We start from the raw sequence: 23,546 nt of genomic DNA on the forward strand, positions 1-23,546 counted from the left end.
AGCTACTGACAATGTGTCTCTCTCACCACAGTCTCCCACCGTCCTCCTACTCTTACCTACATCTCTGCTACTACTGCAAAGGCCACGCTACTGGCAATGTGTCTCTCTCACCACAGTCTCCCACCGCCCCCCTACTCTTACCTACATCTCTGCTACTACTGCAAAGGCCACGCCACTGGCAGTGTGTCTCTCTCACCACAGTCTCCCACCGTCCCCCCCTACTCTTACCTACATCTCTGCTACTACTGCAAAGGCCACGCTACTGGCAATGTGTCTCTCTCACCACAGTCCCCCTACTCTTACCTACATCTCTGCTACTACTGCAAAGGCCACGCTACTGGCAATGTGTCTCTCTCACCACAGTCTCCCACCATCCCCTACTCTTACCTACATCTCTGCTACTACTGCAAAGGCCACGCTACTGGCAATGTGTCTCTCTCACCACAGTCTCCCACCGTCCCCCTACTCTTACCTATATCTCTGCTGCTACTGCAAAGGCCACGCCACTGGCAATGTGTCTCTCTCACCACAGTCTCCCACCGTCCCCCTACTCTTACCTACATCTCTGCTACTACTGCAAAGGCCACGCTACTGACAATGTGTCTCTCTCACCAGTCTCCCACCGCCCCCCCCCCCCCACTCTTACCTACATCTCTGCTACTACTGCAAAGGCCACGCTACTGGCAATGTGTCACACTCACCACAGTCTCCCACCGTCCCCCTACTCTTACCTACATCTCTGCTACTACTGCAAAGGCCACGCTACTGGCAATGTGTCTCTCTCACCACAGTCTCCCACCGTCCCCTACTCTTACCTACATCTCTGCTACTACTGCAAAGGCCACGCCACTGGCAGTGTGTCTCTCTCACCAGTCTCCCACCGTTCCCCCCCTACTCTTACCTACATCTCTGCTACTACTGCAAAGGCCACGCCACTGGCAGTGTCTCTCTCTCACCACAGTCTTCCACCATCCCCCCACTCTTACCTACATCTCTGCTACTACTGCAAAGGCCACGCCACTGGCAATGTGTCACTCTCACCACAGTCTCCCACCGTCCCCTACTCTTACCTACATCTCTGCTACTACTGCAAAGGCCACGCTACTGGCAATGTGTCTCTCTCACCACAGTCTCCCACCGTCCCCCTACTCTTACCTACATCTCTGCTACTACTGCAAAGGCCACGCTACTGACAATGTGTCTCTCTCACCAGTCTCCCACCGTCCCCCCCCCCCCACTCTTACCTACATCTCTGCTACTACTGCAAAGGCCACGCTACTGGCAATGTGTCTCTCTCACCACAGTCTCCCACCGTCCCCTACTCTTACCTACATCTCTGCTACTACTGCAAAGGCCACGCTACTGGCAATGTGTCTCTCTCACCACAGTCTCCCACCGTCCCCCCACTCTTACCTACATCTCTGCTACTACTGCAAAGGCCAAGCTACTGGCAGTGTGTCTCTCTCACCACAGTCTCCCACCGTCCCCTACTCTTACCTACATCCCTGCTACTACTGCAAAGGCCACGCTACTGGCAGTGTGTCTCTCACCACCGTCTCCCACCGTCCCCCCACTCTTACCTACATCTCTGCTACTACTGCAAAGGCCACGCCACTGGCAGTGTGTCTCTCTCACCACAGTCTCCCACCGTCCCCCCCTACTCTTACCTACATCTCTGCTACTACTGCAAAGGCCACGCTACTGGCAATGTGTCTCTCTCACCACAGTCTCCCACCGTCCCCTACTCTTACCTACATCTCTGCTACTACTGCAAAGGCCACGCTACTGGCAGTGTGTCTCTCTCACCACAGTCTCCCACCGTCCCCTACTCTTACCTACATCTCTGCTACTACTGCAAAGGCCACGCTACTGGCAATGTGTCTCTCTCACCACAGTCTCCCACCGTCCCCTACTCTTACCTACATCTCTGCTACTACTGCAAAGGCCACGCTACTGGCAATGTGTCTCTCTCACCACAGTCTCCCACCGCCCCCCTACTCTTACCTACATCTCTGCTACTACTGCAAAGGCCACGCTACTGGCAGTGTGTCTCTCTCACCACAGTCTCCCACCGTCCCCTACTCTTACCTACATCTCTGCTACTACTGCAAAGGCCACGCCACTGGCAGTGTGTCTCTCTCACCACAGTCTCCCACCGTCCCCCTACTCTTACCTACATCTCTGCTGCTACTGCAAAGGCCATGCCACTGGCAATGTGTCTCTCTCACCACAGTCTCCCACCGTCCCCCTACTCTTACCTACATCTCTGCTACTACTGCAAAGGCCACGCCACTGGCAATGTGTCTCTCTCACCAGTCTCCCACCGTCCCCCCCCCCACTCTTACCTACATCTCTGCTACTACTGCAAAGGCCACGCTACTGGCAATGTGTCACACTCACCACAGTCTCCCACCGTCCCCCTACTCTTACCTACATCTCTGCTACTACTGCAAAGGCCACGCTACTGGCAATGTGTCTCTCTCACCACAGTCTCCCACCGTCCCCCTACTCTTACCTACATCTCTGCTACTACTGCAAAGGCCACGCTACTGGCAGTGTGTCTCTCTCACCACAGTCTCCCACCGTCCCCTACTCTTACCTACATCTCTGCTACTACTGCAAAGGCCACGCTACTGGCAATGTGTCTCTCTCACCACAGTCCCCCTACTCTTACCTACATCTCTGCTACTACTGCAAAGGCCACGCTACTGGCAATGTGTCTCTCTCACCACAGTCTCCCACCGTCCCCCTACTCTTACCTACATCTCTGCTACTACTGCAAAGGCCACGCTACTGGCAGTGTGTCTCTCTCACCACAGTCTCCCACCGTCCCCCCCCTACTCTTACCTACATCTCTGCTACTACTGCAAAGGCCACGCTACTGGCAATGTGTCTCTCTCACCACAGTCTCCCACCGTCCCCTACTCTTACCTACATCTCTGCTACTACTGCAAAGGCCACGCCACTGGCAGTGTGTCTCTCTCACCAGTCTCCCACCGTTCCCCCCCTACTCTTACCTACATCTCTGCTACTACTGCAAAGGCCAAGCTACTGACAATGTGTCTCTCTCACCACAGTCTCCCACCGTCCTCCTACTCTTACCTACATCTCTGCTACTACTGCAAAGGCCACGCTACTGGCAATGTGTCTCTCTCACCACAGTCTCCCACCGCCCCCCTACTCTTACCTACATCTCTGCTACTACTGCAAAGGCCACGCTACTGGCAATGTGTCTCTCTCACCACAGTCTCCCACCATCCCCTACTCTTACCTACATCTCTGCTACTACTGCAAAGGCCACGCTACTGGCAATGTGTCTCTTTTACCACAGTCCCCCTACTCTTACCTACATCTCTGCTACTACTGCAAAGGCCAAGCTACTGACAATGTGTCTCTCTCACCACAGTCTCCCACCGTCCTCCTACTCTTACCTACATCTCTGCTACTACTGCAAAGGCCACGCTACTGGCAATGTGTCTCTCTCACCACAGTCTCCCACCGCCCCCCTACTCTTACCTACATCTCTGCTACTACTGCAAAGGCCACGCTACTGGCAATGTGTCTCTCTCACCACAGTCTCCCACCATCCCCTACTCTTACCTACATCTCTGCTACTACTGCAAAGGCCACGCTACTGGCAATGTGTCTCTTTTACCACAGTCCCCCTACTCTTACCTACATCTCTGCTTCTACTGCAAAGGCCAAGCTACTGACAATGTGTCTCTCTCACCACAGTCTCCCACCGTCCTCCTACTCTTACCTACATCTCTGCTACTACTGCAAAGGCCACGCTACTGGCAATGTGTCTCTCTCACCACAGTCTCCCACCGCCCCCCTACTCTTACCTACATCTCTGCTACTACTGCAAAGGCCACGCTACTGGCAGTGTGTCTCTCTCACCACAGTCTCCCACCGTCCCCTACTCTTACCTACATCTCTGCTACTACTGCAAAGGCCACGCCACTGGCAATGTGTCTCTCTCACCACAGTCTCCCACCATCCCCTACTCTTACCTACATCTCTGCTACTACTGCAAAGGCCACGCTACTGGCAATGTGTCTCTCTCACCACAGTCTCCCACCGTCCCCCTACTCTTACCTATATCTCTGCTGCTACTGCAAAGGCCACGCCACTGGCAATGTGTCTCTCTCACCACAGTCTCCCACCGTCCCCCTACTCTTACCTACATCTCTGCTACTACTGCAAAGGCCACGCTACTGGCATGTGTCTCTCTCACCACAGTCTCCCACCGTCCCCTACTCTTACCTACATCTCTGCTACTACTGCAAAGGCCACGCCACTGGCAGTGTGTCTCTCTCACCAGTCTCCCACCGTTCCCCCCCTACTCTTACCTACATCTCTGCTACTACTGCAAAGGCCACGCCACTGGCAGTGTGTCTCTCTCACCACAGTCTTCCACCATCCCCCCACTCTTACCTACATCTCTGCTACTACTGCAAAAGCCACGCCACTGGCAATGTGTCTCTCTCAAGACGGCGGCGCCGTGCAGTGCCAGACCAGTACCTCTGCAAAGCCTGCAGGACTGGGACAGGGTCAGTCACCTGGGCCCTGCCAGTGCCTGGATACCCTCACGGGTGACGAGAAGCGCTCTACAAATCTACTGATTGATTGATTGAGTCAGTCTGTTCCTTTGTAGCATCCTGCCACTGCTTCCCTGAGGTCCTACAAGCAGGGGGTTGGCAGGGGTTTACCCCGGTGGGTTAGAATAAAGAGGTGACCTGAGAATTTAATCTGTAATGAAAGAATTTATCGGCAAAATGCACGCAGGCAGGAGCATTGGCTCAGCTCCAGCACAAACACAATGGCAGAAGGAGAAAGAAAACGCATTAAAAAAGAAGAAATAACAGCTCTGCGGAGGCGTACACTTTTACCCCTGCATGGTGGTGCGTTGCTGTGGCCTTCCTGGTGGATACTGGTGGGCCGGGTGTGGGCTATAGACCAATCAAGGAAGCCAGACTCAAGATGGCTGACTCCACCTGACCTGAGCTTTACCTCCTCACCCTCTTAGAGTGCTGGTGAGAACCTGGAGGGCAGCTTTTAGTGAATCCTGACCACACGACTTGTTGTGGGTTTACGTTCATTGTATCCTTCTGAATCGAAATAACTGCTTAACCTATCCAACACTCAAATTACTTTCATATTTCACTATACTAACTCAACACTAATCCTTTATGGGTTCCAGAGGAACGTGCTACTCGCCGAAAAATCGCTTTGACGCCTCGTCAGGGGTAGTAAGCGCTATATAATGCAATTATGATACATATTGTAAATGTATTTATATAGCACTTACGAACCCTGACGAGGCATTAAAGTGCTTTTTTTGACGAGTAGCACGCTACTCCCATAGATGCCAATAGACTTGATTGAGGCGGGAAACTTACTAATTTTGAAGCCAAAAATGGCTTTATTTTGCCTTTCTCCCGCCTAAAATTCCCTCTCCTTCCATAGAAGTCAAAGGGGGCAACACATTCTCCCGACTGTTTTTTAAAAGTCTTACACTTTCCTCTTCTAAAATGTTGACCTGGATCTACTCAGTACCCTAAGATTAGTAGTTAGTAGATTAGTGCAACTTTTTTTTTTTTCTTGTGCATCAGTTGTGTTAGGTTTGTGCTCTTAATTTCATGCGTGTTTAGTAGAGGTTGGAGTAGGGATGGAATGATAGGAATGGGTTGGAAAATAGAGGCATTGGCTTGTTGGGAAGGGGTGATCCTCGCTTATGTAATAAGAAAGCTTCACAGTGAACATTCTACAAAAGATTTCCCTCCTTCAGTTCATGCTCTGCAGCAGCTCCCGCCAGACGCCATCTTTATCCCGCTGTTGCCTGCCGACCCCGCGCAGCCGCTGCATGCTGCAGCGGCAGGGCTTTAAGTGGGCCGGGTCTCTCCGGGTCTGAGCACCGGCAGTTTTTTTAAGGAGGCCTCGAAACGGGTCTCTATCGGGCTCTGTTTTGTGAACTGGCACTGGCAGTCCATAACTAACAATCATTGACAAAGCTAATAGTCCTGGCATGTTGTACGTTTGATGTTACTTGTTGTGTCATATATCTGGATGCAATGACGGAAACAGTAAAATACAAGTCAGGCGGCACACTATGCTAAGAACAGATTTTTAGCATAAATGTTTTTAAGCCACGCCCTTAATTATATTGGCCACGCCCCTTTGAGCGACCCCCCAGTTTTTTCATCCCACTTAAAGCCCTGTGCAGCGGGTTCCTCACTGCTTCGTGTAGAAACAGTACGTCGAAAGCACCTCCATCCACCCACTCAGCGGAATCTCGCCGCTCGACGATTCCTTCAGCGAGAAATGGTTCTGAAGCCACTCAGAATCATTTCCTCCACCTTGAATTGGGACTTGGCAGTATAGAACACTTCGTATCTATAGGAGTTGCTGTGCTGTAAACACAACACACAAGTATTTTTGGGAATATTTAACATTGTACTTTTTTTTAATTGGCTTTAAATATATTTTTTACTTTAAATATAAAAAATCTTTGTAAATCTTGTATATTAGAGTTGACTTGTATATCTTACTATTACATTTCTAGAAAACGGAGCATTTTAGCTGGAGCTGTTCAGAGTTGAACTTCAGATTACATATTTCCTGGGGGTGGTTTGCACAGGGACATGTCCCAAAAGATTAGAATGCTGAATTATTTTGTTTTAAGTGACATAATTTAATGCAAGTCTTTTGAAGTATGTATTTTTTCCCTGTAATGTTTATTTGTAGTCTCGTGCTTATTAACTTAAATTAAACCCGTCCTAGGGATTTGAACCAGGAAAATAATTTTCAGGTGCCAATGGAAATGTATAAGTGTTTTTTGACACTTAAACGCTGCACTTCGAAAAGTATAGGATGTAACATTATGCTAGTACAGGAGTTCTTTTGACTTCTGGGTCTTTTTAGGAAATGTTTGTATTTTGACATTTAGTTTCATGGGGAAGGTGGGTATTCTGATCTGATGACGTCAGTCTCAAACCCTCCCTTGTCTCTGCTTTCTTCGACGGTTCATGACGTTCTTCCCAGCAGGTCAAATGTATGTTTTACCACAAATAGTTCAAAGCAGCGAAATCGCTGTAAACTCTCAGCTCCCCACTGATTTCTCAAAACTGTGGACATTGAAGACGCCGTGCAAATGATAAAAGGACTGCAGAATTCCAGCTGGATAAATGTGCATTTTTCCTCAAAACTAATCACGTTTTTTTCTTGCATAAGTAAAGCAGACTTTAAAACAAAGCCAAACTGAATTCACATTTTGAACAGTAGAATATTGACTTAAACTTCCTCTTAGGAAATGTCGAATTGATTGTTTTGTGACCAGGCGTTGTTGTTCAGCGGTGAGGTTACCGCGTCTCTCCATTGATTCACCTATAGATTGAGGCATCGACTCATCCTTGAGGTAGGCTCCTATAGGATGCGAGGCAACAGACAGAGCATCCAGGGACTGGCGGGGCTGGGGCCACCAGCTCTGACGTTGGAGTCTTTGTGGTTTCTCAAAGCGAGGATATCTTGGGAGCACATTGGGCTCTTCTGGAGCAGTTTCTCTTGTTCTGTCTGCCTTCCAATGAGCTCAGAAAGAGCAGAACAGACAGTCCTTCCTGGCACGGCTTGGCTCCAGCGTGTGCAACGCTGATCGCAGAGCATGTTTGATGCGTTGCGCAGCGCCTGGAGTCTACGTAGAATTCGTAAAGTGAGCTAAGACAGCCCTCGATTGAAAGCAAACCAGGGGTCTTCTAAAATTGTCCTTCGACCCAATTCTGGCCTTCCCTACTCCTGGGCTTGAGCAAGTGTTGAATCCATGTGGGTGGATGGAGGGCAGGCAGGACTGTACAGTCATGTGTCCTGGTGCCCCGTACCCCCTGGGTCGCTGTGTAGCACCAGCAGTTGATGGAAGGGGCAGAAGACCTTCTTATCTACTCAGGGGAGAAGGCAGGAGTGTAAAACATGATATTGGGTCCTTATGAGCTGCCACCAACCTTATGTGTCCCTCCTCTCTCTCCGTAGGCAAACTCTCCTCCCATCATCGTGAATGCGGATACGTTGGAAGCGCCGGCATATGTGAGTATGGAGCGCGTCTTGAGGGGTGGGGCATCCGTAGGAAGGGATCTGAAGGAATAACCAGGCTTCCCCTCTGCTTCCCTGCAGGTGAATGGGACCGAAGGCGAGATGGAGTACGAGGAGATTACACTAGAGCGGGTGAGCGCCTCCTCGTTGGACTCTGGCTGGGGGCTTCTGGTCGTGGAGAAGTCTTAGGGGTTGGGGGAGGAAGGGAGAGGTGTTTAGTTGATGTTAGATTTCCCAAACACTGCACCACCATGGAATCTATCCCAAAGAGAGGTCTTAATCTTGGAGGCTGAGGCCACTTCAGTATTTCACATACTTTCAACCCTGAACCTCTAAACTCACTCTTCACTGGTGGGCCCCAAGCCTGGAGTGACATCCTGCATTGCACCACCAAAGGGCCCCAGTCTTTTAACAACATCCCTCACACAAATGCACTACTCACCAGCAAACCATAGCTTTGAAGTAACAAACCCTCACTCACCTGCATTGTTCCACCAAGGGCCCCAGTCCTGTAGTAGCAACCATCACACACATGGACTTTTTTTTACCAATGGGCCTCAGCCCTGTTGTAACAGCCCTCACATTTGTGAGTTGTACAGCAACTGCAATGGGCCCCATCCCTGGAGTAACAACTGTCCCACCGGTGTACAGATACATCAATGGCCCCAGCCCTGGGGCATCAACTGTCCCACAGGTGTACAGATACATCAATGGCCCCATCCCTGGAGTAACATCCGTCCCTCAGGTGTACAGATGCATCAATGGCCCCAGCCCTGAGGCATCACCCGTCCCACAGGTGTACAGATACATCAATGGCCCCTCACTGGAGTTTCAACCGTCCCACAGGTGGACAGATGCATCAATGGCCCCAGCCCTGGGGCACCAACCGTCCCACAGGTGTACAGATACATCAATGGCCCCAGCCCTGGGGCATCAACTGTCCCACAGGTGTACAGATACATCAATGGCCCCATCCCTGGAGTAACATCCGTCCTTCAGGTGTACAGATAAATCAATGGCCCCAGCCCTGGGGCATCACCCGTCCCACAGGTGTACAGATACATCAATGGCCCCTCACTGGAGTTTCAACCGTCCCACAGGTGTACAGATGCATCAATGGCCCCAGCCCTGGGGCATCAACTGTCCCACAGGTGTACAGATACATCAATGGCCCCATCCCTGGAGTAACATCCGTCCTTCAGGTGTACAGATAAATCAATGGCCCCAGCCCTGGGGCATCACCCGTCCCACAGGTGTACAGATACATCAATGGCCCCATACCTGGAGTAACATCCGTCCCTCAGGTGTACAGATACATCAATGGCCCCAGCCCTGGGGCATCACCCGTCCCACAGGTGTACAGATACATCAATGGCCCCCTCCCTGGAATATCAACTGCCCCTCAGGTCTACAGATACATCAATGGTCCCAGCCCTGGGGCACCAACCGTCCCACAGGTGTACAGATACATCAATGGCCACAGCCCTGGGGCATCAACTGTCCCACAGGTGTACAGATACATCAATGGCCCCATCCCTGGAGTAACACCCGTCCCTCAGGTGTACAGATGCAGCAATGGCCCCAGCCCTGAGGCATCACCCGTCCCACAGGTGTAGAAACACATCAATGGCCCTAACCCTCACACGAACGTACTACTCTAAAACAGTCCTTTAGGAATAACATTCCCAGACATGCACAGCTCCACAGTTAAAGCCCAGCCTGGAGGGGTCTTCCTCACTCACATATATGCACACAAAGACATGCACAATGCTTCAGCAACGTGCCTCTGCTCTATTGTAACAAACCACACACACACACCACCCCCCAGAGGGCCTGGCTGTGGAAGGAACCTGCCTTGTGGGAATGCGCACACTGCTCCAGCAGCAGGCCACGGCCCTGGAGTAATAAACCACACACCCCCAGTGCGTCTACCCTGCAAGAACAACCTTTGCACCCACATACAACACTAGACCATCGGGCCCAACTCTGAAGGGAAAGCCACAGACCTGCACAGCCCTCTGGATACATTCTTGTCCACCTTCCTCCAGGGCTGAGGGGGTTCGGTACCCATGATCATAGTTGGTGTTTCTGCACTCATGCACACACACGCGCGCCAGGCCTCGTTTCTGCGCATAGGTCTCTGTATGTCTATTATATAAGCTCAAACCAACACCTGCTGTCAGATCTCTCACAGGCATCTCTTGACCCACTCTTGCAGGGTAACTCTGGTTTGGGGTTCAGTATCGCTGGCGGCACCGACAACCCCCACATTGGCGACGACCCCAGCATCTTCATCACCAAAATCATCCCTGGAGGGGCAGCGGCTCAGGACGGCAGACTACGGTAAGAACCCTGTGCTCCTCCCCCAAGCATGCAACACGTGCATATTTTGTGAAAGGGTAGGTGCCGGGGCCAACATGCAGCTCAGAAGCCCGTGGCAGACACTGCCGAAGGCCGGGGTTGCGGATCTGACGTCGGTGGGTCTTTATTCTACATCCTGCCGTTTCCATCGGCCACCCTACACACTCTACCTCCGTGCGTTCTCGCTTTGTCACTGTTTTTCCATGTTTGTCTTCCTTCTTTCCTCCTTTTGTGGTTTTCTGCCTCATGTTCTGGGTCACAGTCTGATCAGTAAAACTGCTCCGGGGCCGTATTCCCGATGACTGCGCCAGCACTAATTGTCACTGTGCGCCCGAGTAGGTCTGTGTTTATGTGCGTTTGCGTCTGTGTGCTAATACAATATGTGCGCAAACGCAGAGTTCAAAGTCTGCGCCAACATCACAACGCCATTACAGACCCATCCTCTTTAATGCCATTGGGCGCACAGTGCAAAACCAAAGGGAATGATGGTCGGAGTGTTGAACATTGCAAGCACTCACCCCCAGTCACACAGGGTTCAAAGTCTGCACCAACATCACAACGGCATTACAGACCGATCCTCTGTAATGCCGTCGGGCGCACAGTGACAATTTGCGCTGGCACAGTCATCGGTAATAGGGTCCCTCTTGGCCAAAAATGAGTGCCCTGGGCCCCACCTGCAACCACCAGCGCAATTTAGACACTGGATGTAGCCTCCACCCCTGGGTGCTGTGCGGTGTATTCTGGAGACAGCACACCAAATGGATGCCCACTCCCAGAGTGCACCTGGAAGGGATTTGAATCCTCATGGTGGGTCCAGAACGTGTGGCTCCGGGAAGTAAATAGTCCTGCTGGAATTTGTTCTTCTTTTGTTTTTGTGTTATTTTTTTCTTCAATAATTTGTTCCCTTTCTCGAATCATCTTTGTTTTCTCTACATCAGTCTCTTTGCACTCAGCCAGTGCCCACATCCTTACTGTATTCAAGTCCCCCACTCCCTTCCACTGCCTCTGTCTGCGAGTTCAGATCTTTGAAGTTTCTTGGGCCTCAGGTCGAACCTGCGTAACAGTGCAAGCTGTCTGGTTTTGAAAGACTTATTGTGGGCTTACCAAGGACATACATGGTTTACAGGCTTCCCATTCCTTACCATTCGCTGGCGTTACTGTCACTCTCATTTGCTAACTTTCTATTCAATAACTTTCCTTGTTTAGCCCACCCAGCTTGTGTTTGTACCTCCAATCGAGCATAGCCTCTTTCCCATTGCTTTGATTGGCTGGATTCTAATCTTCCTTTGCTCGTTCTTAGCGTTTAGTTTTGTTTGTTTTAGCACTTAATGAGGGTGCATATGTTTTCCAGCTGTCTTCCTTGTCTGCTTTTCTCCCCCCTCTGTGTTCCTCAGTCTTTCTCTCACCCTTGTTTTTCTCTCCCCCCACTCACACTCATGTCTCTCTCTCTCTCTCTCTCTCTCTCTTATTTATATATATATTTATATATATATATATATATATATATATATATATATATATATATATATATATATATATATTTATATATATGTGTCCCCTCCACGCTGTTCTCCCTCTGGTGTTGCATCTCCCCCCTAAGGGCTCTGTCGGTTGGAAAAGTAGGAGGGGAACCATTGAAGGACATTGGTGGTGAATTCTGTTTGGGACTCCAGGGTGTGTATGAAGTTCTGGTGGTTGACAGGCAGCTGAAAAGCCCAGTCACATAAGGAGGCAATGGTCGTCTTCATCTGTGATCAGGAGGGCATTGTTTACCGTGTGTGACAGGGCAGTCTCTGTACGACAGAGATCTGAAACCAGAATGGTAGTCTTGCAGGAGACGGTTAGCATTAATATGATCTTGCAATTGAACACAGACAGCTTTTTTCATGGGCATTGCAGATGAATGGCCGGTGAGAGATGGGCCGGTCGTTGGCAAGGTTATCCAGGTGTAAGGTACATTTCTTCAGGAGTGGGAACATCCGGCGTGTCCCGAAAGCTTCTTGAGTGAGGGAGGCATTGTTGCTTCTGTGGCCAAGTGGGCATGTTGGCATCTAAGAGCTTCCGTGGCTTTTACTTGTTTTATATCTGGACCGAAGAAGGACAACCCACCTCACCAGTTGCATCCTCCTCTCCAAGTAGCTGCGTATTAGCCTAGGGCTGATGCAAACTTACTTGCCGGTAAACATCTGGCAGCAAAAGTCTTGTTAGATTAACCTTGCGTACGTAGGATGATTGTTCTTCCTATATTGAGAGATCAAGAAAAACCTAAAACCATTTGTTTACTCCTAATTGAAAAATTAATTTGAAGGCTACGATAAATACTAGCGTTGCCTCTATGCAAATGCCACGTTTGCTTGAAGTTTGGGTTTGGTGGTATTTTCATGTTATTATACAATAAAGGTGAATTTCTCCTTTGTAGCGGTGTGTTCTTTGTGCCTGTACTGTAGCGCCTTGAGAACACTCTTAGAGTAGCAAGGCACTCGTTTACAATTAATAAAGATTAATTATAATAATTTGTTGTTCCCATTCCTCCCAGGGTGAATGACAGCATCCTATTTGTAAACGATGCTGACGTGCGTGAAGTGACGCACAGCACGGCGGTTGAAGCACTCAAAGACGCGGGCTCCATCGTGCGGCTCTACGTCATGCGGCGGAAACCAGTGTCTGAGAAGATCATGGAGATCAAGCTCATCAAAGGGCCGAAAGGTATGGTGACCATGGTCTGGGGTGGAGAGCACCTTGCTTTGGGAATCGCAAAGGTACCGGGACCCCCTAGGACCTGGGCTCGGCAGTGTGGGGCTTCAGAGATGTAGGGCGGCCTCAGAGTCCGAGGACAGGGAGCCTGGAGATGGAGGGCCATGGATGGAGGGCCTGGAGCCCGGAAGAGTGTCACCTCCAAGGGTGCAGGGCCAAAGGTATGTGAGCTCCAGAGGTGCAGGGCCACCACAGACCAAGGATGGAGGACCTGGAGCCCGGAAGGGTGTGAACTCCAGGGGTACAGGGTCCAAGGTGTGGGAACCCAAGAGGTGCACGGCCGCCTCAGAGTCCAAGGAACCCTGGGGTCCTGTGGCATGGATACTGGGCATTCCAGTTCTTCCTGTTTCCCAGAGATTTCTTGGGTCCGTATGTCCTGGTGGTTAAAGATGGGAGGACTCCGCTTCATAGAAGCAGGGTCTCTAGCCGCACGGAGACCCCAAATGTTCAAGACTACTAGAGAGACAAGGGGCCCTTAGACCCAGAGATATAGGATCTCACGAAGGTGTAGAGCTTCCAGAAAGGAGGACATGGAGGCTCAATGGAGGGCCAGAAGGCTAGGGAGAACAAAAAGGATGAGGGATGTGAGTGGTGTCTTAAGTTGTGAAAGAGTTCAGAGCTGTGCAGAGGCGGGCGATACTGAGAAGCCTGCAAGTAGCTCAGGTACCAGAGGTTTGAGGTTTCATAGGCCGAGGTAGAAAAGGGCAATCACAGGTCTGTACACTAGAGCAGTGCTTCCCAAACGTTTTAGAACAACCCAAATTTTATACAACACACTTTTGCGACCCACCTTTCCTTTAATGGACATGAGGCGGGGTGATTTCTGAACGTAACTGAAGTATTGTTTGGTAGCATATTTTCAGTTACAGATGGCACACTTTGCATTGAAAAGTCTCCTAAATTTGCGCAGACGTACAGTTTTAGTGATAAAATTATACGGCACATAAATGACAATGTGTGGAAATCTGGTGTCTGTGAATAGTTATCATTTTGCATCCCCAAAAAAGTGCCTTGACTTGTTTTAAAATCCCATTAAAATCTGTTTCCATCACACTTCAGAATTACAAAAAATGTGATTCATTTGTGGCTTCTTAACTGCTGCACGTGTGCAGTTCATTTACAGGCATTTCCATTTTGATGTGTGTTGCAAACAAACGACACCTACAGCCTTTCCTTTCACACTCCCAGTATTCCAGCAAGTTTCGCACAAAAACTTTAAAACCTCCTCTCACTTCTTTGCAGTCGGAGAAAAAAGAGCTAAACCGCAATCCCAATGTTTTAAAAAAAACATAAGCAGCAATTTGTCAGAAGACCTAGCCTGACTTTTGACCTCTGTCTTTGAAGCGCCAGCAACTGTGACAAAATAAATATAGAATGTAAAGGCATCTTTATTTATTGCTCAGACTTTCCCAACCCACACAAAAATCTGCCTGCGACCCACTGTTGGGGAACACTGCACTAGAGCATGCATGTCACAGAGGGGCAGTTGTATTGAGAGGTTAGAGGTTAAGGTGGTAGGCAGAGGTGAGGAGTCCAGGGTGTGCAGGGCCCAGAGGTGCACCAGGAGTCAGACGTGAGGAGTGAAGTGTGGACAGGCCCCAGAGGTGCAGTGCTAGTCAGAGGTGAAATGTCGAGGTTGTACGGGACACAGAGGTGCAGTGGTAGGCAGATGTTATGACCAAAGGTGCACAGGCCCCAGAAGTGCACCAGGAGTCAGAGGTGAGGAGTCGAGGGTGTGCAGGGCCCAGTGGTGCAATGATAGTCAGAGGTGAGGAGTCCAGGGCCCAGTGGTGCAGTGATAGAGGTGAGAAGTCAAGGGTGTACAGGGTCCAGTGGTTGGCAGATGTGAGGCTGAAGGGCGTGCAGGACACAGAGTCCCAGCCAGTGGTAGTGAGAGATGTGGGATCAATGATATGTAGGACCCAAAGGGACAGTGGGAGTTAAGAGGAGGGATCAATGTTGTCCAGGCTCAGAGGTACAGTGATAGAGGGGGGGCGGGGGGTTGTGAATCAAGGGTATACAGGGGTCAGGGGCGCAGAGATGCCCATAGCCAGAAGTGTAAGGGCTGCTGAGGTCCAGAGGCCAGACTGTTCTTTCATCTCTTCTCTTTCTCATCCACCGCCATCCTAGGCCTTGGGTTCAGCATCGCTGGGGGTGTTGGCAATCAGCACATTCCTGGAGACAACAGCATCTACGTGACCAAGATCATCGAGGGAGGTGCAGCACACAAGGACTGCCGGCTGCAGATTGGGGACAAGATCTTAGCTGTGAGTATTCCAGCTCGAGTCGCCCATTGTCCCATCTTCCCACCCTGTAACCATACAAGTCAATTACCTATAGGGTCATTTCTCCAGTCTCCCTCCGGTTCATCCATACCCTCATCCATCTGTGCATCCATCTAGTCATCCATATGTTAATCCCTGTAGTAAGCCATCTATTCATTCACCTGTCAAGCCATCACTCTTCCGTTTCTTTTTTAACTAATCACCCATCCATTCTTTTAATTGAGCTTCTGTTCTTCCATAAATCACCCATCTAATCATCCATCCAGATGCCCAGCAAGTCATCCACTCATTCAGGCACTCGCCCACCTTTTCATTAATTGCCTCAGCCAAACTGATAATTTATCTATTTGCCCATCTGTTCATTTATCGAGCTGCCCACCTGTGTATCCAGCTGGTCCTCCCTCTGTTCACTCATGCAATCACCCATCTTTTCATTCATGCAGCCACCCATATGATCATTCACCCAGTCACACGTTTGTACTGAGCTGTACTAGTCATCCATCCAGGCATTCATGGGTTCATTCATACTGGAAACTACATGTTTATCAACACAATCACTCATCAGTTCATCCTTTCAGTTGCCATCGGTTCATTCAGCCCTTCACCCTCCTGTTCATCCTTCCAATCACCCATTGCTTCACTCATTCAGTCCCTTGTTCATTGGATCTCTTCCAGCCGTCTTTTCATTCATCCAATCAGATATCTGTTCATTCAGTTGCCCATATTTTTATTCATCTAGTCCTTCATTCACTCATGTGTGTATACGGTACTTCTATAGTGCAAACCTAGACCAAATGTAGCGGAACGCTGTATATGGTCAAAGACCGACATAAAGTCAACGCGTGATGGGAGAGACAGCGGAGTTCTGGACAGATGATGCATTGTGATGTAGTGTTCTTTAAAGTGGTGACTCTTCAACCCTTTCCTAAATTGGAGCATTACTGGGGCAGGCCTGGGGTACTGGAGGATGTTGTTCCAGATCCTGGGTGCATGGATGGAAAAGGCCTCCTGCCTTGTTTTTTGTTTTAACACGTCTTAGCCTACAGTCTGATGGTGCCCTGGCTGTAGGTGTGCCAAGAACCAACAAGGATGGTGAGCTTGTCTGCAAGTTAAGTGGGGGTGCTGTTGTAGTGGCTTTCTAAACGAAGCAGTCGGTTTTTGAAGATGATGCAGCCAGCCATGGGAGCCAATAGAGTGCCATCTGGAAGGAGCAAATTGATGACATTTCGTTCAGCTCGGGGTGAGACTGGCTTCAGCATTTAGGAGGCCCTCAAAGGATGCCCGTGTGGAGACGGTACAGTAGTACGAGTACCAGGACCTGAGCAGCAGTTCTGAAGTTGCTTTCTGAAAGAAACGGTTTGTCTTTCTTTGGAAAAGAGCCGGTACTAGGCCGTCTTTGTATTTTGGCAGTGTGCTCCTTGAGGGTGAGATTGGTGTCCACAGTGAATCCCAGGGAATTGGCATTCCGTGAATATTGAGATCAGAAGCCATCAAGGTTCACGCTGTTGGGACTGGTTTGTACTGGGTCTTGTTTGTTGCTGTTGGCCAATAACAGCAATTCTGTCTTGGTTGGATTGAGCTTCAGGAATGCACTGGAAATCCAGTTCTGGATGATGTGCCGGCAGTGTTTGAGGCGTTGTATGTCTGAAGGAACGGAGACTTCAGGGTAGTGTTGTGTGTCATCGGCATGCTGATGAATCTTGATGCTGTTCTCTGCGTGTGGAGCACCAAGCAGCTCCACGTAGAGACTGAAGATGACGGGAGACCGTATGAAACCTTGGGGGACTCTGCATGTGACAGAGATCTTTTGTGACCTTGAGGTGCTCATGTGAACAAACTAGTGTTGGATGGAAAGGAAGGAGGAGAACCAGTGAAGGACATTGCTGATGAATCCCATTTGAGACTCCAGGGTGCGTATGTTCCATTCTCTGATTCGTCTAGCATCCATTCCTTCTTGCACTCTGCCATTTGCCCATTCTTTATTGGGAGTCAGCTGAGAGAGCCACTGAGCCGCAGTGCTGCCCAGCAGTGGTTTGAGGTGAGCACGGAAGCGAGCAGTTGGGTGCATGTTTACACTGCTTTCCAAGTGCCTCTCAGCGGAAGTGTGAGCGAATGTCCGGCTGTAGCTCTAGGAGGAGGCTGATGACATGTAGAGCCTCACTTCTGCCCGATCACCTCGCCTAGAAAGTATCGGAGCTGCCTCTTTCTGATGAGGATGTTGAGATTCAGGGCCTCGGTCCAGCCCCAGAAGTCCCTAGTCAAAGGCAGAGGCGCAGGGTTCTTCGGCTGCTACACTGAATTCAAATTTCCTTCTATTTCATGAGTGTTGTGTTGGACCTCCACCAGTACACGAGCAATTCATTCACAGGCTACCCCAGGGCAAGAAAATTAAACTACTTCATCATCCGGTCTTATTCTGATCCCTAAAATCCAGGATGGGTTTGACCATATTCCCCACACGTGTCATTTTCTGCAATAGTGGGTTGTTCTCGATGCGGAGGAATGGCCAGGTGAGAAGCAATGCACCCATGTAACACACAGTGAACACTGAACCCGACCTGTTGCCTGGTGCAGAGCAGGCGCTGTGTGACCCTGATCCCCGCAGGTGGTGGGAGGGCTGCGAGGGTGCACAGTAACTTGTGTTCCGCTCCAGAGACAGTGAGGGCAGCTCGCACGGGTCCCTCCACATAGACCATCACATCACACCGGCGTAACTGCCGTGCACGAACTGCGGCACGTGAACCTCCAGCTCCTCTAAATTGTGCCACATCCGAAGAGGTGCACGGATCAACAATCCAAGGCACGAGCTTGCAACCAGAGGTGCTCCTGCATGCAGACAACTGAACTGCCCCCACGAGATCTGCAAGTGTCCCAGCAGAACACGGAGGAAGGATACCACAGTCCAAGCTGCACACGTGAACAATCCTGGTTAATGTACGTGGATAGTCCAGCTAGGTAGGTACCTGGGCGTGCTGTGCATCATGCTGCTGCTCCCGCTGCAGACGGCTCATGGAAGGCGCTCACTGCCCGGCCTCAGCGTGCTGCCTCGCTCTTCATGTCCCTTACAAGTGTGTTGCGCTCAGAATCCGACCGGGGCTCAGAAAGGCAACTAGGAATACGCGATGGACCCAGCAGAGTACAATGTAACGACGTACACAACAAGGAAACGGAAGAATACAAGACTTCGGAAATATGATCCGTCACTACACGCCTCCTTTAGATAAGAAATACCCTCACGACAGCCGTCAAGCACACAATCCAGTCCGGATGAGCCGTCCCAAAAGGAGACAGGGCGGTAACAAAGAAGCCTCATTTTCAATCGGAGACCACCGTTTAACATAAGCGATGACGCCAGCTAATGAAAATAAGGGGCAGGGCTTCAAGTTCCCTACTGAAATCTCCTCTACCACAATATGTCTCGCAGAGCGAGCAGCGCTTGCGTGCTGCAACGCTAGGTGAGACCTAAAAACCACAACATTTTGTGTCACAGGTACATACGTCTCGGTGAACTCAACATCCACAGCCAGTTTGATGCTTTTTCCTTTTGTGATCATGCAAAGTCACGTGATTTTACTTTATTGCAGCACACCTGTGTCATGCCTCTAATAGCAAAGCAAAATACATACTTGATTCGTATCTCCGGTGTAACTCATGGTTTCATGTTGTGAGCAAACATGCAGACTTGTGTCAAAGCCAATGACATCTATGTGGATCAGACACAGGGACATACAACACATTTTATTGTGATGACACACATAACACGAAATTGACAATGGTCTTTTTAATACCCTGTTATGGAATCTCTAAAGGCAGCATGGTAAGAGGAGGGGGACACGCCCCTTTGGTCACACACTGTGAGAAAAGTAGTCACGGTATGTAGAGGATAAAATGCCTGAAACAACGCACACATGTATGAATCGTTACTGCCTTTTTTCTGTTACATGACTTATCTTTGCACTTGCAGCAACATCAGGTATGAAGCTATAGTGCCCGGGTGTGTTACATGAAATATCTGTGTGCTTTTTTTTTTATTTGAACGTTTCGTATAGCGCGAACAAGACCCTTATGTGTATCAGAGCACTTTACAGGGTCAGTGTAAGAAATCAAATACAAGAGTAGAAAAAAATGTAGGTGAGACTAATACCAAATATTACTAAACAGAAGTAGTAGATATATTACAGGTACATATGAATAGTTCAAGTAAATTTAGCCATGAGAATAGCTTTCACTTCTTTTTTGAAGAATACAGTGGAAGGATTGTCTCGTTTCTGGAGGCAAAGCATTCCAAATCCTGGTAGCCATTCCTGAGAAGGACCGGTTGTATGTTTTCTTCTTGACAAATCGTTGTGGTTTCAGTAGAAGATTGCTGGAGCTCCTGGTGGATCTATTACCACATGATAGCACTAATTTCTAGATAACTCAGAGTTTTATGATGTAGTGCCTTGTGCGTCATACAGGCGATTCTCAGATGAATTCTAGCCTCGAACGGTAGCCTGTTGAGGGCTCGAAGGTCGGGGGAGATGTGACGGTTTCTTTTGGAGCCAGTGATGAGTCTAGCAACAGCATTGATTTAAGCTCTTAAAGGGGCCGTCGTCGATTTGGGAAGGCCTGCAGAGAGTGACACTCCCATATTCCACTCTGGGGATTACTAGAGCTTGAACTGCATGCTTGAAGTCCTTTGCGGGCAGGAAGGGTTTCAGTATTCTCAAGGTGTTCATCTGAAAATGTGCTCCTTTTGTAGAGGCGCTGATGTTTCCGCATGTTTAGGTTTCTGTCCAGGGTCACTCCCAGTGATTTCGCTGAGTCGATAATGAGAGGTTGACCATTGAGTGCTGTTAGGTGGTTCATCCAATCGAGGATGGTGGTCGATTGGTTGGGGGAGCGATTAAGAGAAATTCAGTTTTGAGGGTGTTTAGTTTCAGATGGTTTTCGGCCAGCCAGGTCTGCGGTTTTTTTTAAGCGTTATATTGAGAGATTTGATGTCCTCAAGTGAGTGGATCGTTATGTAGATTTGTGTGTCATCCGCATACATGTGATAATGTACATTCGATGAGCTGAGAAGTTTGGTGAGTCGTTCCATGAAATTGTTGAAAAGTGTAGGTGAAAGGGATGATGCATGTGGTACTCCTAAAGTGACTGGGACGGTCTTGGATAATGATTGGAGCAACTCGTACAGGTGTGTAGTGATACTGGTTAGGTGTGTTCCTTGACTTACCTGTGCTCTTGCAGCAACATATACAGGTATGAAGTGATACTGCTTAGGTGTATTCCTTGACTTACTTCTGCATTTGCAGCAACATGCACAGGTATAAAATCATATTGCCAAGGAGTGCCATGACATACATGTATTCTTGCAGCAGCACATGCAGGTATAAAGTCATACTGTCCAGGTGTGCCTTGACCAACCTGTACTCGTGTAGCACCACATACAAGTATGAAAGCGATACTGCCCAGGGGTGCCATGACTCACCGTTGTATTTACAGAAGCCCATACATGTACGAGCCTGTACTGTACCAGTGTGACATGACTCACCTCTGCAGTTATAGCAACACCTGAAGCCTTACTGCACCATGTGCCAGGCCTCACATCTGAAGTTACAGCAACATTTGCAAGTATAAGACTATACTGTTCAGGTGTGCCACGAGTCATGGGTGCATTTACAGCAACAGGTACATGTATGAAGCTATACTTAACCCATGTGCCTCGACTAATCGCGGAGTTTCAGAAACACTTACAGGTATATGATGATATTAGCTTATGCAGTGTGTAGGACACTCACCTTTGCGGGTGTGTAAGTTTGTCTCTCGCCCCTGCAGGTAAATAACGTCAGTCTGGAGGATGTGATGCACGAGGACGCAGTCGCGGCGCTGAAAAATACCTCAGACGTGGTGTACCTGAAGGTGGCCAAGCCTACAAACCTTTACTTGAATGACTCGTATGCCCCACCCGACATCACCACCTGTGAGTAAAGCAGCCCCAGTCTGGTGAAACAGCCCCACTCTCTGTTCCCACCTCACCATTCTCACCCAGGGGGCTCCTCACACACTCCCTCTTGTTTCTCATAGCTCCAAAGCTACTGGTCTTTTCACCGCCCTCCAACCTTTCCCCCAATTAACCTTTCTCTCCTCCTCTTGGGCCTGTCCCCCACCATCTTTGGCAAACAAGACGTCCCAACACCTGGTGGGGACAAGTATAGGTAGAGGACACAGGATGTGGAGTGTAGCAATAGACGAGACAGCGTAACTCTGACACAGGTTGGCACGCGGCAGGGAGATGACCATGTGGGCACCTATGGGAAGCAGGTAACAAGCCGATAGCCAAGGGCCAGCTTGGTGCCATCGAAACGAACACTGTTCTAAGGCAGTTCAGCGTTGTATGTCAGCGGTCCTATCTTACGTTTCTGCAGTTTTTTCCCTTAAGGTGCTCTGCCTGCATTTTTCACTTTCTTGCCCCCCTCCCCACCCTCTAGAGACCATAAGGGTGCCAACGCCACTGCCCCCCCCACCCCAGCTAGCCCTGGACTGCTGCTGGAGCACCCAGAGTGACTCCCACTTTGTCCTTGATCCTACCGTGTCTTGGGTAAAGTACCTGGTTGTGTCATTTTACTGTACTCTAGGATTGAGATGTACGGATCCCCACATGTACAATCCATGTTTTTCCATTTAAATTGACCATTTGTTCTGCCTGAATGTATGGCAATCTTTCCTCGCTGTACGGTCTGCCGTTATGGTTTTTCACGACTTGAGAGCGTATCCTGTGTATATGTGCCCCTTCCTTCTTCTCTGAAGCACCGTTGAGTCGGCATGCCTTTATATAAGGGTTACTTCCCACTGCCTGGCAACATGATGAAATACACACAACTCCCCACCAACCCACCGCCCTCACGTTTTTGTGGAGAGAAGCCCATGAAAAGTTTCTCTTGTTGCAATCCAGGTGATTCAGAGTAATGACTGGTTTATAGTTTGGGTTAAGGTAACCATAGGGTTAGGAATAGTTTTAGGATTAGGATTACAGCGGGAGTGAAAATCAAGGTAATTTAAAGAGTGATGGTTAGCCTTAGTTTTACAATTCAGATCAGTGATGTGTTTAGGTTCAGGGCATGGTTTAGAGTATGGTTAATGGTTAGGGTGATGAGCACAGTTGAGGTGGGAGTGAGATCAGGTTTATGGCTTGAGGTTTGGGTGAGCGAAGTAGGAATTGCTTATAGCTGCAGAGGAATTGTGTGGCAGGTGTGTTGGGGAAAACAACGTAACAGTAATTGATGGAGGATTGTCATTGTGGGGGATTAGAGGGGCCTCAGTAATGGTGTTCTCTGCAATAATAGAGGTCCCCATCAGGGGCAGAGATTGATGAAGATCTACCTGCCTGAAGTGCGTGTACCCCTTGGCCGGCACAGGCGTTAGCCTTCCTTACACTCTAAGACCCATCCTTAGAGCGACACAGGGGCCGATCCTTCGAGCGACACAGGGGCCGATCCTTCGAGCGACATAGGGGCCGATCCTTCGAGCGACACAGGGGCCGATCCTTCGAGCGACACAGAGGCCGATCCTTAGTGCGACACAGGGGCCGATCCTTAGTGAGACACAGGGGCCGATCCAAGGAACAACAGGACACTAAAGAGGAGACCGTAGTGAGAGAGAGAGAGAGAGAGAGAGAGGGGAACTGCTGCGGCTAAAATTCTCAATGTAGTCAAAGGTAAAGGAGCAGTCTCCTGAAATGATTGTCTCCAGACCAGGGGCGGCTCCTCCACAAGAGTGGAGGAGCATCGCTCGCCTGCTGCGACTGCAGGAGGCAAACACACATAAATAAAATCGTATAATAATGCCATTTTATTTTGCCACCAGCTCAAGCTGTGTACAGCGTGAGGCAGGGGGCGGGCTAAATCCTGCTATTGCAGTATTCCTGACGCCCCTTTCAGTGCGCATGTCAAGTTGGCCAGCTGGCTACCTGCGGGCAGCCAGACACGCGCACCGAAGACCCAGCAATCCCCGGGCTGAGAAACAGCCGGGGGATTGCTGGCATAGGCCCTCGGCCTCAAAATGACCTCCGGGTTAGCCTGCTCC

At 49.6% G+C, this 23,546-nt stretch overlaps 1 protein-coding gene across 10 annotated transcripts in view; it reads left to right on the plus strand.

The window, feature by feature from the left end:
• DLG4 (discs large MAGUK scaffold protein 4) overlaps positions 1-23,546 on the plus strand; it is an 863,469-nt gene that overhangs the window by 761,923 nt on the left and 78,000 nt on the right. For all 10 annotated transcript variants that reach the window (XR_014972361.1, XM_085639539.1, XM_085639540.1 and 7 more), the window contains 6 exons: positions 8,023-8,076; positions 8,164-8,214; positions 10,301-10,425; positions 12,980-13,149; positions 15,328-15,464; positions 21,300-21,444. Coding sequence is in view for 9 of the 10 variants with exons in the window: in XM_085639539.1 (XP_085495665.1) it covers positions 8,023-8,076; positions 8,164-8,214; positions 10,301-10,425; positions 12,980-13,149; positions 15,328-15,464; positions 21,300-21,444 (682 nt within the window). In the remaining variant the exon portion in view is untranslated. The remainder of the gene's footprint in view (positions 1-8,022; positions 8,077-8,163; positions 8,215-10,300; positions 10,426-12,979; positions 13,150-15,327; positions 15,465-21,299; positions 21,445-23,546) is intronic.

Source organism: Triturus cristatus, chromosome 12, assembly GCF_964204655.1.
Source record: "Triturus cristatus chromosome 12, aTriCri1.1, whole genome shotgun sequence".
In the NCBI taxonomy this organism is placed as follows: Eukaryota; Metazoa; Chordata; class Amphibia; order Caudata; family Salamandridae; genus Triturus; species Triturus cristatus.